This window comes from Candida margitis, assembly GCF_024628925.1.
Source record: "Candida margitis strain CBS 14175 chromosome Unknown scaffold3, whole genome shotgun sequence".
Taxonomy (NCBI): Eukaryota; Fungi; Ascomycota; class Pichiomycetes; order Serinales; family Debaryomycetaceae; genus Lodderomyces; species Lodderomyces margitis.
In genome coordinates, this window is record NW_026261810.1 from 372118 (window position 1) to 387386 (window position 15269).

Sequence of the window (15269 nt, forward strand, 5' to 3'; positions counted from 1 at the left end):
GCTTTTTTCTCTCTTTCTTCATCTTTCCGTATTAGGCGCTGAACATTTGAGGTGATCTTCATTTTTTTTTTTTGTTTTTGGTTGTGGAATTTTTAACGTCTGACGTAATTGGTCAGGGTGCGAGAGAAACACAAGCATTAGAGAGAGTGTGTGCAGATGATGATAAACAACGTAGAAGATAAGAGGAACAAGTCACCAGAGGTAGGTGGGGATACGGTCCTTCTGTAAGTTGTAGTAGTCGGTGTATATTTGTATGTTGTTTTTAAAACGCCCAACCAAAGACAAAAAAAAGAAAAAAAGAAAAAAAAGAAACGACAATTCACACAAGCCGGAAGACAACACACAACAGAAGCAAAAAAAAAGAAATTTTTTTCGTTTCGTATAATTGCACAACTTGAACACACACAACTTCCATATTCACTTCAATTCAAATCACACAGATTCACACAACTTTTCTTTCATCATAATCATCATCATCATCACCACCACCACCACCATCAACTGATAGAAAGATTGTACTTCTCACCTAGTACATTTTTAATAGAAACATCAATTTACTTATTCTTAAAACAAAGAATATTACTCAAAAGAACATCATCATCTTTTGAAGACGCTTTACTGTTTAAACCCGATTGTTGATTCTCCATCCACAATACCACATCATTTATATATAAAGTACTTGTTTGGTTACAGCATTCTTATTACTTGAGTTACTCCGTCTTTACTTAGAGCTTAGCTGTCTGCTTCAGGAAATTATTCAAATCGCGTGTTACTTTATTATTAAGAACAACTCCCCTTCCAGTTTACCAATTTTTATTTTGACTAATGACCACTGAAACCATGCCTTCCATATCTGAAGAAGAAATTTTAGCATCATACCCTCAAATCAGTCAACCAACACAGTTGACGGGTTTTACATCCAATTTGACTGAAGAACAGAAGCAAACCACAATTGAACTCCGTAAAGAGTTGGTTGCTTTGGGTTATAAAGATAGATTAGACGATGCCACACTTTTGCGTTTCTTGAGAGCTAGAAAGTTTGACTTGGCAGCTGCTAAAGAAATGTTTGTTGCTTGTGAAAATTGGAGGAAAAGCTTTGGTACAAATACCATTTTGAAAGATTTCCACTATGAAGAAAAACCAATTGTTGCTAAGATGTACCCTACTTACTACCACAAAACTGATAAAGATGGTCGTCCTGTATACTATGAAGAATTGGGTAAAGTTGACTTGAATAAAATGTTGAAGATCACTACCCAAGACAGAATGCTTAAAAACTTGGTTTGGGAATACGAAAATATGGTTCAATATCGTTTACCTGCATGTTCAAGAAAAGCTGGGTACTTGGTTGAAACATCGTGTACTGTATTGGACTTGTATGGAATCTCCATATCTTCAGCATACAGTGTCATTGGATATGTAAGAGAGGCATCGAAAATCGGTCAGGATTACTACCCAGAAAGAATGGGTAAATTTTACTTGATTAATGCTCCATTTGGTTTTGCTACTGCTTTCAAATTATTCAAGCCATTTTTAGACCCAGTCACCGTGTCCAAGATTCACATTTTGGGCTATAGTTATCAAAAGGAATTATTGAAACAAATCCCTCCACAAAATTTACCCAAGAAATTTGGTGGTGCCGATGATATTGGTGATGATGATTTGCTTTTGAAAGATGTTGGCCCTTGGAGAGATCCTCAGTATATTGGTCCTGAAGGTGAAGCGCCACGGGCTTATGATATATAAAGAGGAAAAATGAGGAGAGGTGAATAAAGTGTGCAAATCGAAGAAAAAAAAAAGAAAACAAGGAGGCACAAATGAATATATGCTACGACTGTTATAACTACTACTACTATTGGGTCTGATTTTTCTAATATGGTTTGTTTTTGTCTGTTTTTTTTTTTTTGCTTTTGTCAAGTAATCTTTGTTTGATGTAAATTTATAGAAATTCTTAGTTATATTTGATATACTGAATGAACGCACACGTTGTTGCGTCTTCTTTTTTTGTAAATGCTGTTACTCCTGTTGACTGGAATTTCGGAGGTCTAGGGCGTGAGAAGTTAGTAGCTGCATGGAAGATGGAAGTTACGCGTTTTTGTGTATCTTTTTAAAGAGTTGCAAATGATTCAATTTGTGGAAAGAATAGAAGAGGTATGCTTGTGCTATTTTTCACTCAACATTTACATCCTAAGCGAGGACTTGAATCTTGCTAAATCTAGAATTAAAGTTGCTCTCAGGGGAGGTGGAAGAGCCGGCGATTTCAAAAAGAACGTCTAGCTGGCACTTTTACATACCAGTCTTCTACTTAACCTTCTTCCCCCCCCCCCCCCCAATATCTACAGAATATGCTGCTGCTGTCTCTGAGTGACTTTGAAAATAGGTTAATCCATAGTTCAAGATTCAAGCACATTGAAAGCCCTCATTACTATCTAGATGAAAATCTACATGAAAACAAAATTGACGAACAGGCAACCAATGCATCAGAAATCAATGTCACTTCACCCCAGAGTAGCAAGTTAATTAAACCGATAAAATCAATTTGGAGTAAAAATGGGAGAAGGTACCTTATTGCAGTTTCTGTTGTTTTGGCGCTCTTTGTGATTGCCCTTGTTTTCGTCATCACTTCAACTAAATTGTTGAATGACCCAGTTAAAGAAGGAGCTAAAGTGGAGAAATTGACAAATATAAAGTACCAGCAATTGAAAGCTATTAGGACAAATTTGATAGACCACGATACATCTCGCGATGAGTACAGTAAAAGTCACAACTGGCAATTGGTTTTTTCAGATGAGTTTAATAAAGAAAATCGAACATTTGGTGAGCATGAAGATCAGTTCTTTACCGCGGTGGATTTACATTATCGAGCAACGCAAGATTTGGAGTATTATTTACCTCATATGGCAACTACCAAGAATGGAAGTTTGGTGATTACATTTGACAAGTTCAATCATTCCAACTTGCAATATGTATCAGCAATGTTGCAAAGTTGGAACAAATTATGTTTTAACAAACAAGCCCGAATTGAAGTTCGAGCAAAATTGCCCCCAGATGTACAGTATGGACTATGGCCAGCTGTTTGGTCTTTGGGAAATTTGGCTCGTCCCGGCTATTTGGCAACAACAGATGGGTTATGGCCATACACTTATAATGACTGTGATTTAGGTATCACGCGCAACCAATCAACTTTGAATGAAAATATGTCCTACTTGCCAGGCCAGCGATTGAGCGTATGCACTTGTTTTGGTGAAGACCACCCAAATACCGGTGTTGGAAGAGGTGCTCCTGAAATTGATATAATTGAAGGATTGTTTGAGCATGGGCGTGTTGTTGGAGTCCAAACAGTGCAAGTTGCACCATTCGATGAATGGTGGAGACCCGATTACGACTATGTTGATATAAACAACAAGAACGTTACTTATATCAGAGAAGATGTAGGGACAATTTACCAAGAATCAATTTCGTTAGCCACGATATTGAAACTGGATGGGTTTGTTGAATTCGCCATGGAATACAGGAGTTTACCACTGGGACATGGATATGTCAAGTTTGAAATGAATGGGGTTTCCATGTTTACTATAAATGAAACAGCCTTGCGTGCCAATGGATTAATTGGGTCGAGACAAATAACTAAAGAACCAATGTCAATCATTTTCAATATGGGCTTATCCAAAATTTGGAATCCTAAATTACAAATTGACAAATTACAATTTCCAGCAAAGTTTTATATTGATTATATCAGAGTATATCAACCTTTGGATGCCATGGATTTAACCTGTGACCCAGAAGGTTTTCCGACAAGTTCGTATATTGAATCACATTTGAATGCATATTTGGATTGGGAGTTGGATACGTGGAGTGATGCAGGTTATCAGTTTCCCCAAAATTCACTTGAAAGCAAGTGCCGATCACCGTCTGTATTTGGATCTGGATGATGAGAATCTCTTCAATTTCATCATGTGTGTGTATGTATGTAGCGGTCGTGTAAGAACAATTACTGTTGTATATTGCTACTAAAGTTGCAAAAGTCTGGGCGTGTATTTTGCTTTGTCGTGATAATTTGTTACACAAATTGAAGAAGCAGACATAAACGATGATCTACGAAATATCTCTCGATTTTTCTCCTTGCTTTTTCTCTCTAAAATCAGCAACACGACTTTCTCCACCTGATCTCCCAATTCATGTTGAATATAAAGGTTTTCCTACTACTAAGCTACTTGTACGGCCTTATCCTATCCAAAACTCATACTTTTGATTGGGAAATAGGATACGTCAAAGCAAATCCTGATGGATTGCACGAGCGTAATATGATTGGTATCAACAACCAGTGGCCTAATCCTACAATCAGAGTGAAGCAACACGATAGGGTAGTACTTAACCTTTACAATGGACTACCTGATAGAAATGCATCGTTACATTTCCATGGATTGATGCAAAGGGGCTTTAATGGTGAAGATGGACCTGAAATGGTTACTCAGTGTCCGATTGGTCCCGGGTCTAAAATCACTTACGATTTTAACGTTGGTGAACAAACTGGAACTTATTGGTACCATTCACATAGTGGGACGCAATATGGTGATGGATTGAGAGGAATGATTGTCATTGAATATGCCGACAAAAATGATGAGCCATATTCGTATGACGAAGATGTGACACTTAGTGTCAATGATCATTATCATTTGGAGTCGCCTGAGATTATCAAACAATTTTTGTCGAGGTTTAACCCCACTGGTGCCGAACCAATACCACAAAATAGTTTATTCAATGAAACAAAGAATGTTACGTGGAATGTCAAGCCAGATACGACGTACCTATTGAGGATTGTCAACATGGGATTGTTTGTATCGCAATATTTATACATTGAAGGTCACAGATTCATCATTGTTGAAATTGATGGGGTGGCTGTTGAACCCTATGAGGTGGATTCCATTTATATAACTGTCGGACAACGATACGTGGCACTTGTAAAGACCAAATCGCAACTTGATCAAAACTATCGATTTATAAATGCCTTGGATGCAGAAATGTTGGACTTTGTGCCTGAAGAGTTGCAATTGGTATCCACAAATTATTTAGTGTATAATGGCAATGCACCAAGACCAATGCATTATCCATACTACGACATTGAGAAATTTATTGGTCCACTTGAAGGTTTCAATGATTTTGACTTGAAGCCATTAAGTGGTGAGAAATTATTACCTGAGCCTGATGTCACCATTCAGGTAAACTTCTCCATGGAAGTTTTGGGGGATGGAGTCACTTATGCGTTATTTAATGACAAGAGCTATGTCCCTCCAAAAGTGCCCATCTTGTATACTGTCTTATCGAGTGGTGATTTGGCCACTAATCACAAAATCTACGGATCAAATACTAATACATTTGTGTTACACGGCAACGAAACGGTTGAGTTGATTTTAAATAATCATGATCCGGGAAAACATGCGTTCCATTTACATGGCCACAATTTCCAAGTCATTTCACGCAGTCCTGGAACTGATGATGAAGATCACCCTGTTGAGTTTGATCCGAATAATGATACAATGACGGATTATCCACAATATCCCATGATTCGTGACACAGTTGAAGTCAACCCTAACGGATACTTTGTGTTGCGTTTCAAGGCGGATAATCCAGGTGTTTGGTTCTTCCATTGTCACGTTGATTGGCATTTAGAGCAAGGTTTAGCATTGGTATTGGTTGAAGCGCCGGAGGAGATCCAAGCCCATCAAAAGCACATTAGCGCCAATCATGCACAAGTTTGTCACAATGTTAGTGTACCTGTCCAGGGTAATGCTGCTGCGAATATGGATTTCTTGGATTTGACGGGTCAAAATTTGCAACAACCTCCATTACCGGAAGGATTCACTGCCAAGGGGTACATTGCCATGGCTTTGTGTACCTTGGTTGCCGTGTATGGAATTTGGTCGATTTACAAGTATGGAATAGAAGATGTGAATAAGGATAATTCTGCCGAAGTCATTGAACGTTTGTATGCAATACTTGATGAACATGATGGTGGAAGATGATGTTGCTGCATTTTTTTACGTAATATATAGCTAATGATATGTTTGTTGTTTTTTTAGTAGTAGTAGTGGTGGTGCTGTAAGGTGGGGTTTTGGGTATCTTTTGGGGCAAGTTTCGGCTATCGTCGCTAAGATTTACCCTATAGAAAATGCGCGCTAAAAGATCATCAGATTATATAAAGTTCTCTCATAATCACGAAAGAAAGCGACTGATTCAGCAAGGAACCTCCACAGACGAAAATACAATGACAAAGATTGTAATTGTTGGGTATGTTGAATGGGTACCCCCTTGAGGTAAAATAACAATCAAATACTAACTTTCATCCCTTTCTTAGTGCTGGAATTGTTGGATTCTATACCGCTTTCTGCTTGTTAGAACGTGGAGTCGATGCCAGAGATATAACTATAGTTGCCGAGTACTTGCCGGGGGACGAATCGGTCAAGTACACCTCTCCTTACGCTGGTGGGAATTTCTCATGCATAACTGGTGACGATCCCGATGTGTTGGAGTATGACCGATTGACGTATACTAATTTGGCAAAAGTGCAAAAAGCCATTGGTGGAAAGACTAAAGGGTTGGATAGGTACAAATCAACTGAAATTTGGGATTTCAACTTGGCTAAATGTAAAATCGATTCATTAAAGAGTTATTTACAGGAGTACCATGAGATTGACAAGAGTCAATTGCCGTCTGGTGCTGCATTTGGCATTACTTTTCTATCATGGAACTTCAACTGTCCTAAATTCTTGATGAATTTTAAAATTTACTTGGAACAACAAGGAGTCCAAGTTGTTAGAAAACATTTGGGTCATATCGTACAAGCATATGGTCCTGACACTAAGCTTGTGTTTAATTGTACTGGATTAGGTGCTAGATCGTTGGGCGGGGTTGAAGATAAAAACATGTATCCAGCTAGAGGTCAAGTTGTTGTTATCAAGGCGCCCCACATCATGGAGAATGTTATGCGTTGGGGTAATGAAGAACCAACGTATATAATCAAAAGACCCTATTCACACGATCAATTGATTTTGGGAGGTTTTTACCAAAGGGGCGATTGGACTTCCGATACATTGAAAGAGCAAAGTGATGACGTGTTGCAGAGAACAACCCAATTGTTTCCCAAGATTTTAACTGATAATCCTCATGGAAACAAGATTGAGGATTTGGAGGTTATTAGAGTAGTTGCTGGGTTGAGGCCAGGAAGACATGGTGGAACAAGGATTGAAAAGGAAAAATTTGATGAGGGGAAGGTACTTGTGCATAATTATGGCGCTGGGGGGTATGGATATCAAGCAGGGTTAGGTATGGCTTATAAAGCTGTACAATTGGCCTTGAATGGTGCTAAATTGTAAGTAGTTAATCAAAAGGACATAGTAGCCTAATGTAACAATCAATTTCTCCTTGTTATCGACACCAGAAAAAAAATTACGAACCAAAAAAAAAAATGAAAAGTTGTGTGTGTGTGTATCCCGAAAGAGTGCCTTTTAATCCTTATAGCAAACCAACCATGTCACAATTATTTGAATGGGCTTTTGGTAAAAAGCTAACTCCACAAGAACGACTTCGGAAGAACCAAAGGGCGTTGGAGAAGACTCAGCGAGAACTCACCCGCGAAGTAACCAAATTACAGCAACAGGAGAAGAAATTGATTAGTGATATCAAAAAGTCAGCCAAACAGGGGCAAATATCGAGTGCAAAGATCCAAGCTAAAGATTTAATTAGGACCAAGTCATATATAAACAAGTTTAATTCGATGAAGGCGCAATTACAGGCGATCTCATTGCGTGTGCAAAGTGTTAGGTCCAATCAGCAAATGGCAATGTCAATGCGCGATGCAACTAGAGTATTATCGGGAATGAATAGATCGATGAACTTGCCGCAGTTGTCGAGAATAGCTCAAGAATTTGCCAAGGAGAATGACATGATGGATCAGAAACAAGAGTTTATGGATGATGCCATTGATGATGCCATGGCTATGGATGAAGATGAGTTAGGGGAAGAGGAACAGATTGATGAAATATTGGGCAAGGTACTTGATGAAATTGGAGTTGATTTGAATTCTAATTTGAAAGATATCCCGACTGGAATCAATGCAGGTCAAGAAACGGTCAATAATGGGAGAGTTGCCGAGAGTGTGGGTGCCAATGGTGAAAGTGGTGGAGGCGCAAGTGGGCCCTCGAATACTGATGAAGATGACTTACAAGCAAGATTAGATAGTTTAAAAAAGTGAACAGCTTTAAATAAATATAATTTGTGTTTGGGCATGGTGAGTTATGCGTTTCTATATATGGTGAATTGTGGGGTAGAGAAGCTGGCTCTAATTAATATATTTCTTTTCCAAAAGATAGTCGATAATTTGTTCAGCAGCTTCTTCAATTGTGAGTCCTGAATGGTTGTTGATGTGAATTTCAGGGTTTTCAGGAGCTTCATAAGGGGCACTAATACCAGTAAATTCTTTAATAATACCTTCTCTAGCCTTTTTATACAACCCCTTTGGATCTCTTTGTTCAGCAACTTCTATAGGCACATCAACATAAACCTCAACAAACGGCAAGTTATCCTTAGCATGCAACTCTCTAGCTAAGTTTCTGTCGGCTTTATAGGGACTTATAAATGAAGTAACGGTAACACAACATGAATCACTAAACAACTTGGCAACTTCACTAATTCTACGGATATTTTCATTTCTATCCTGTTCACTAAACCCCAAGTCCTTGTTCAAGCCGAATCTGACGTTATCACCATCTAATCTATACGAATTCAATCCACGATTCAATATCGACTGTTCCAAAGCACAAGCAATGGTGGATTTCCCACTGGCTGATAAGCCAGTTAACCAGACGGTAACACCTTGTTGTTTTCTTAACTCTGCACGTTCTTGGTGGGTCAAGTTTGGGTGCCAGGTGATGTTAGTAGCCATTGTTGTAGTGAATATATAGAAGCAAGTATGTTTAGGTTTGGCAAATATATAATGGATGTGAAAAATTTCACTGCAAAATTAAGCGCTTTGTTGAAAGAAAAAAAATTAAAAAATTAAAAAATTAAATAATTAAAAATTGTTGCAATTTATCATTGCACGTGATCTGTGACAGGGTGTGGTAAAATAAGATTTAAGTCTACGCCAATAGATCTTTGTGTGTGTGTTTGCAGCCAACAGTGGAAAAGGGGTAGGGTCGAGAAGTGTCGTAACCGGATATCCTTATGGGTGGGGTTTATGAAACAAGTCTGAGGTTGTATTTTACGGTGCTAGGTTTATATATTTTGATTAAATGCGACAGACCGACTCGAGTGTGGGATGGTGGATCTAAATAGCTCGGCAGTAGGAGAGTTTACTGAAAGATAGAAGCACACTAGTTATTTAATACAGAGTGTTGACTAGTCGTTCCCTTTACTTGCGCATTTAGAGAGAAGGAAAAGTAACTGTATGAAGGGATGATGTAGATCGCACTATATGGCTAAATAGTTACAATATTTGAATGTAACAATAGCGTGGTCTTCCCCTTTCATTGTATCCCCCCCTCTCTCTATAATTTGAACAGAGGCCCCCTTCATATTGTAATTGGTAGCTCGGATTTCAATCTCGCCTTCTTTTGTTGCAGAAAAAAAAATTTTTTCCAGGTAAAACTGACATAGCTGGCAGTACCAAAGCACCGAAACTTCAAATGTACTACGAACTTTTTGCTATTGCCCGTATTACGGACCCATTGCAAGTTACAAAAGAAGCCACTAAGATTGCTTCCACCGTCGGTAAATTGATACTAAATAACAGAGGAATCGTTAGAGATATAACGAGTCTTGGAGCCAAGCCATTACCCAAAATTATATCAAAGGAACAAGAAAGACATTTCCAGGGTTACCATTTTCTTATGGGATTTGATTCCTCGAGTAAAGTGCAAGCACAATTGTTGAGAACGTTGAGGAAAGATCCGAGAATATTGCGTGCTAGTATCATCAAACATGATTTGAAACAGAATTTGAATCCAGGTACGTCGATAGATCAAGCTTTGGGTGTTAATTGATTGTAAATGTATGCGAAAGATCTAAGGGGACATGTGTTTGGGTGCTCGATGTTTGACTGTTGTTGTGTAAATAGGTGGTCAGAAATGGATCTAGCTTAGACCGTTTGTACTGTTTGAATGAAGTAACGATTATAGAGATGTCAGGAGTTAGTTGTAGGGCCTGTATGCATCAGTAAAAGAGATGTAGCCAATATTTGCTTTGTGAGCTTCTAAAGCGTTAACTCAAGTTACGAAATATGGCATTAAAATAGATAGCCGTTGATGTCAAAAAAAAAAAGAAAAAGAAAAAGAAAAAGGCACTTTACCCCACTAAACAAAAAAACACGGTTCTAAATTAGACCTTAAAAAGGAATAAAGGCAGTTATTAGTTGCAATGTGCTGTAGTTTATACTTTCTTCTACTTGGTATAAAGTGTGTAGTAAATTAGACGAAGAAGAAAGAGAATCTAATATGTATGTATGTATGTATGTATTTAAGTATTATCTTTCAATAGAAATAGAGAGTGGTTTGGGTTACAAAATGAAAAAAAAAAAAAAGAATCCACTGATTTAGGAAGAAATCAAAACATACATATACACAACCATCGATACACAAAGAAAACATGGAAGAAAGAGTTAAACCATGCAGAGGCAAATAAAGCAAGAGAAATGACAAAAAGAAGATGCAATTAACCAATGAGACACGTTTATGTAGGTTTCCTCGGGAAAAGAAAAAATCAAAAAAACCATGTGTTTAGCATACAATGTAAGGATTAAATGTTACAGATTCAGTTAAACTGTTAGAGTTGAGTTTCAAGTTATTCCAGGGAATGGAATGTTTGCTAGAGCTAATCACCTTTATTGGTTAATTTTATAGTCGTCAATTAAAGTGTGTTAGTGTATGTGGTTAGAAATGTTTAAGCTATGAAAGTTGTATGTGAAGTAGTTTGTATTGTATTGTACTGTATTGTACTGTATTGTTACTCTTGTATTGTGGAACTATAAACAACAAACAAACAAATCCAAAAAAATTTTATGAACTTTAATTATTCTTTTGTAACAAACATTACAATTAAAAAGAAGAGGACAAGGAAGAAGACAAGGAAGAAGAAGAAGAAGAAGAAGAATTACCAAAATCTCCACCAATTTCTAATCTTAAAAACTACACTTCTTTCTTTGATACGCTACCGCAATAGATTAAACACCTCCCCCCCCAATCACTTCAAACACTATTCAACAGCCTTAACTTATTCCATTTTCAGTCACTCCTTTTTGACATAATCATCAACAACAACTACAACAACTACAACAATAACTACAACAAACACTCTCTCTCTACCACCCATCCACCATCATATTCATCCCATTGATCCTCCACACCACTATAATATGAATGACAGCACAGATAGAGGTGAAAATCATGATATAACTATAAAAATGCAGGATTCAATTGATAGTATGAGCAAGAATGCAACCTCTTCACCCAAGGTAGTTCCTTTGTCAAATAATCTGTCCCTATTAAACTCAATCGAAAAACACAGCAAAGGTCTGCCATCAAAAGCTAGATTTAGCAGATCTCCTCGTCGGTTTCAAAAACTAAAACCAGATAATGAGTCGTCGGTTGATTCTTTTGAATTAAATGCCGATGTCCTACAACAACATCAACAACAGACAAGTAAACAAGAATATGATGAACTAGAGCGACGATTCGCTGACACCTTACTCAAATACGAGCATATAAAAGTTGACAATCAACGGTTAATAGATGAACTACACCTGAATCAGGAGGAAATTGATTCGCTCAAATCCCACATAAAATTGGTTGAACAAACTGTTGTTGATATGGAATCCGAAAAACATGGAATACAAGAGGCCTTCAAGAAAAATGAATCAATGTACAGGAAGGTAGTAGAAACCTTACAAAACAAAGTAGAAGATTTGAGTCTGCAACTTTCAATTAGCATTGCTCCATCGGTGGCCGAACTTCGTGATCGTGATAATAATTTAGTGCATAAATATGAAAAACTTTTACGTGACTATAAGGTTCTTCAGCATCAATATGAAGTTGAAAAGAGCTCAAAGCTTGTTTTAATGGATCAGATTGAGTTTTTAGCACACAAGAATGAAGAACTTGTCAATCAATTGGAGAGTCCAATTACCGATGATTTAGAGAGTGAAGATAAAAGTATTGATCAATTTATAAACCACGCAACTCACACCATGAATGAGATAGCAAATGAAGAGGAGGAGGATGAAGAAGAAGGTGGTGATGTATGTGAAGAGTTCTACAGCGAAAAAGATGGTACATCAGACTCTATTAAAGTTACATCTCATTTCCAGTTCCCACCTTCGCCAGACCCCCAGTCGAAAGAACGGAAAAGACAGTCACTACCAACTAATTTCGCTTCACAATCTATTCCCCAACCTAATGAATTTGTATTATCGCCATTCAAATTAACACCTGGGGTATCGTCGTCCACTACAGAAGACAAGGATGCGATGTTTGACAATCCAGACAATTCGATAGTCAAACGATACTCGAAAACAAAACCTACTCACACTAGATACAATAGTCATGATATACTACCGATAAAGGTGGAGTTTGAACCAGACTCGGTCAGATACACTTCTATGCCCGAAAAGGTGCATAGACAGGATCTGGGATTTGACGTGATTGAAGAGTCATTTGTCGAGGACTACGCTAAACTAAATCACCGAGACGGGACATTTTTTGCCCTTAATGGTACCGGTTCTGAAGATACCGGCTTTGATACAAGTAAACGTATGTCGTATGATGATTTTGACCTGTCGTCCAAGCGTTCGAGTTACATAAACGCTGATAACAAGACTCGACAGGAAGTTACAAAGCTCAAGTTTGAACTTCAATCGTTGAAACTACATAATGAAAAATTGTTATCGTATATTGGGTTTGAGTTGCAAAAACAGAAAAAGAATATCAAGAAATTGGCCAAAAAGCAGTCTTCTAATTCGATGAGAGCATTGAACAAACAAATGGAGTACTCGGATGCAAAACTCATTGAAGAGTCCAAGAACATGTTAATCAACAAAAAGAGAGTATTGAGGTCAGTGTCGATCAATGCCGTGTTTAATAAGAATGAAAAGTTTGCCACCAACCCAGTTGGAATCAATCATGCTGGCGTCAACAATGGTGAACTCAATGCAGCTCCAGAAGTGTATTCGTATGATGAGGAGTCCAACGATCAACAACTGGAATCCAATTTTGTTAATGATAAAATAGTGAAAAAGTTTGCCTCGCAAATCTTCCGCCCAAACGACTTGTACTCGCTAAGTGAGGATGAGGCAGATTCTGACTTTGAAAATGATACTTGGGAACTAGGTGCAGACGGTGAGGATGATACAAATTTGAACGAAGAGTACTATGCCACTTCATCCTCATCATCCTCGTCGGATGAAGAGTTGAATATGCTTCATAAGATAAGATCATATGTAATGGGGCCGACAAAGGATTCGAAATCCAAGTCAAAAAGGAGACTGAAGGATGACTTAGTTGATGATAATTTGAAATTCAAGTTTCTCACCATTGCTTTGGGTATTGCTATAATAGGATTGAAACTAACACCGAAATCGCAACAAATGGCGATAGGACAGTAGATGTGAGTTAACTATGTATGGTAGTTGTACGTTGCTAAAATGCATAATTCCGATTGATTCGAAGATAAGGTTTTAGTAGAAATAATCTTTGTAAAGATCATGATCTAAGAATGGCGGTCACAAAAAAAATAATAATAATAAACAAGTCCGAAAGTGAAATCTTTGAAATCCTGCAGAAGAAATCTCTCGCGGGGATAGAAAGGGGAAGGGATGGGGGGGGTCTGAGTAAGCCGACTTGTGCCGTTTATTCCTCTAAGGCAAATACTAAAAAGTTATTGTCTTAGATCTTAACCGTTTATTTTGTGAAAGAAAAAATCACCCCACTTTTTTTTTTTTGGTTTTTTTTAACCTCGTCTGCCTATTGGTTTGTGGCGGTACGTTGTGCACAACACACTCTCGTCCTCTTTGGAACATGCACGCTACGCGTCTCTTCAAATGTGCATGTCTCTAAGTAACAAATTGCTTTACCTCGTTACTCTAAGATGTACCACCTCCTCTTTCTTTCCTGTTATTGGCAAAGTGAATTTTCAAGTTTTGCAACTTTAAAAGAAAAAAAATTTGTTTTTTTATGTCTTTGATTTTTACCAAAATGCACAGAAGGTTAAAAACATTCCACGTCAGGATATATGACATGATTTGTTTGAACACACAATCATGGAGCCATACGGTATCTACTACTACTGTTTGATAATAATAATAATAAACAAACAGATACGATGCATATAAATATATATATTGATATTTCCAACTCTTTTTCCTCTCTTCTTGAAGTCGTTTTTGTTTGTGGTTTTCGACACTTAATCATTACCACGCTGGTGATAGGCTGAGTTTTTACATAAAGCAATAGCAACTCCATATTCGGATCTTTTTTTTTATTATTTATTGTTTTTTTGTTTTGCATTCAAAGAGTACTTCACACAAAACTAACAAGTACATATAAAATAAAAAGACATGGCCCTACGAAATTATCTTTATGCCAAACATGACGCCAATCTCGACATAAGCAACAGAATCAACAAAGTATCGGGCCCACTGCAACCTGCCACATACCAAATGCCATCATCGTCATCATCGACTACATCCTCGTCTTCAGCAGCACCCACAGCAGCGGCAAGGCGTACAATTCCAAGATCAACCATCCATAATCGACTTCATGCACAAGACCGTGTGTTTGGTTCGCAACAAGTTAATCAAGTGACTCGAGATTTGGATGACTTCCATCTAGAAGGGAAAGAATGCACCAAACTGTGCGATTCGTGTAAATGTGAGAAAGAGAAAAGCAGAGGTAATGAGGCTACAAATGGAACTGTCAGTCATGTTGGTGGTGGCGGCGGTGGTGGTGTTGAACCAAGTTTGAAAGTTGAAGTAGCTGATACTGAGATTGACTTTACTAATGTTATGTGATGTCTGTTTTAGTAATTGACAACCACTGGGTGGATTTGTTTTTTTTATTTTGAAAGAGATAACTGGGAATTGGGAAATATATAATTTTGGGAATAAAATGTTATTTAATGATACATGTGAATAAATACTTCTGGGGCGTACAGACTCTTTTTTTTTTTCTGTAATGGTTCTATTAACATATCAGCTAAGGGAAAATGTGCTAACGTGATAGCGT

At 37.7% G+C, this 15269-nt stretch overlaps 9 protein-coding genes across 9 annotated transcripts; 8 read left to right on the forward strand and 1 right to left on the reverse strand. All coding sequences in view use genetic code 12, as the record gives it.

Moving 5' to 3' along the window:
* Positions 1 to 840: 840 nt before the first annotated feature.
* On the forward strand, positions 841 to 1746 carry SEC14 (phosphatidylinositol/phosphatidylcholine transfer protein; the record flags this gene model as incomplete). The annotated part of the gene is made up of 1 exon (XM_051814877.1): positions 841 to 1746. One exon carries the CDS (start codon positions 841 to 843, stop codon positions 1744 to 1746), a length of 906 nt encoding a protein of 301 aa, XP_051671743.1.
* Positions 1747 to 2345: 599 nt separating this feature from the next.
* Positions 2346 to 3932, forward strand: KRE62 (Kre62p; the record flags this gene model as incomplete). Its single annotated transcript, XM_051814878.1, has 1 exon — positions 2346 to 3932. The coding sequence occupies one exon, from the start codon at positions 2346 to 2348 to the stop codon at positions 3930 to 3932; it is 1587 nt and encodes a 528-aa protein (XP_051671744.1).
* A 246-nt stretch (positions 3933 to 4178) lies between these two features.
* Positions 4179 to 6023, forward strand: FET33 (putative oxidoreductase; the record flags this gene model as incomplete). Its single annotated transcript, XM_051814879.1, has 1 exon — positions 4179 to 6023. One exon carries the CDS (start codon positions 4179 to 4181, stop codon positions 6021 to 6023), a length of 1845 nt encoding a protein of 614 aa, XP_051671745.1.
* A 242-nt stretch (positions 6024 to 6265) lies between these two features.
* Positions 6266 to 7373, forward strand: IFG3 (Ifg3p; the record flags this gene model as incomplete). Its single annotated transcript, XM_051814880.1, has 2 exons — positions 6266 to 6288; positions 6356 to 7373. 2 exons carry the CDS (start codon positions 6266 to 6268, stop codon positions 7371 to 7373), a joined length of 1041 nt encoding a protein of 346 aa, XP_051671746.1.
* A 155-nt stretch (positions 7374 to 7528) lies between these two features.
* VPS2 (ESCRT-III subunit protein) lies at positions 7529 to 8251 on the forward strand (the record flags this gene model as incomplete). The annotated part of the gene is made up of 1 exon (XM_051814881.1): positions 7529 to 8251. The coding sequence occupies one exon, from the start codon at positions 7529 to 7531 to the stop codon at positions 8249 to 8251; it is 723 nt and encodes a 240-aa protein (XP_051671747.1).
* Positions 8252 to 8338: 87 nt separating this feature from the next.
* Positions 8339 to 8941, reverse strand: MET14 (adenylyl-sulfate kinase; the record flags this gene model as incomplete). The annotated part of the gene is made up of 1 exon (XM_051814883.1): positions 8339 to 8941. The coding sequence occupies one exon, from the start codon at positions 8939 to 8941 to the stop codon at positions 8339 to 8341; it is 603 nt and encodes a 200-aa protein (XP_051671748.1).
* Positions 8942 to 9683: 742 nt separating this feature from the next.
* Positions 9684 to 10040, forward strand: MRP17 (mitochondrial 37S ribosomal protein bS6m; the record flags this gene model as incomplete). Its single annotated transcript, XM_051814884.1, has 1 exon — positions 9684 to 10040. The coding sequence occupies one exon, from the start codon at positions 9684 to 9686 to the stop codon at positions 10038 to 10040; it is 357 nt and encodes a 118-aa protein (XP_051671749.1).
* A 1367-nt stretch (positions 10041 to 11407) lies between these two features.
* On the forward strand, positions 11408 to 13651 carry CANMA_002779 (uncharacterized protein; the record flags this gene model as incomplete). The annotated part of the gene is made up of 1 exon (XM_051814885.1): positions 11408 to 13651. One exon carries the CDS (start codon positions 11408 to 11410, stop codon positions 13649 to 13651), a length of 2244 nt encoding a protein of 747 aa, XP_051671750.1.
* Positions 13652 to 14602: 951 nt separating this feature from the next.
* CANMA_002780 (uncharacterized protein) lies at positions 14603 to 15055 on the forward strand (the record flags this gene model as incomplete). The annotated part of the gene is made up of 1 exon (XM_051814886.1): positions 14603 to 15055. The coding sequence occupies one exon, from the start codon at positions 14603 to 14605 to the stop codon at positions 15053 to 15055; it is 453 nt and encodes a 150-aa protein (XP_051671751.1).
* Between the last annotated feature and the right edge of the window lie 214 nt (positions 15056 to 15269).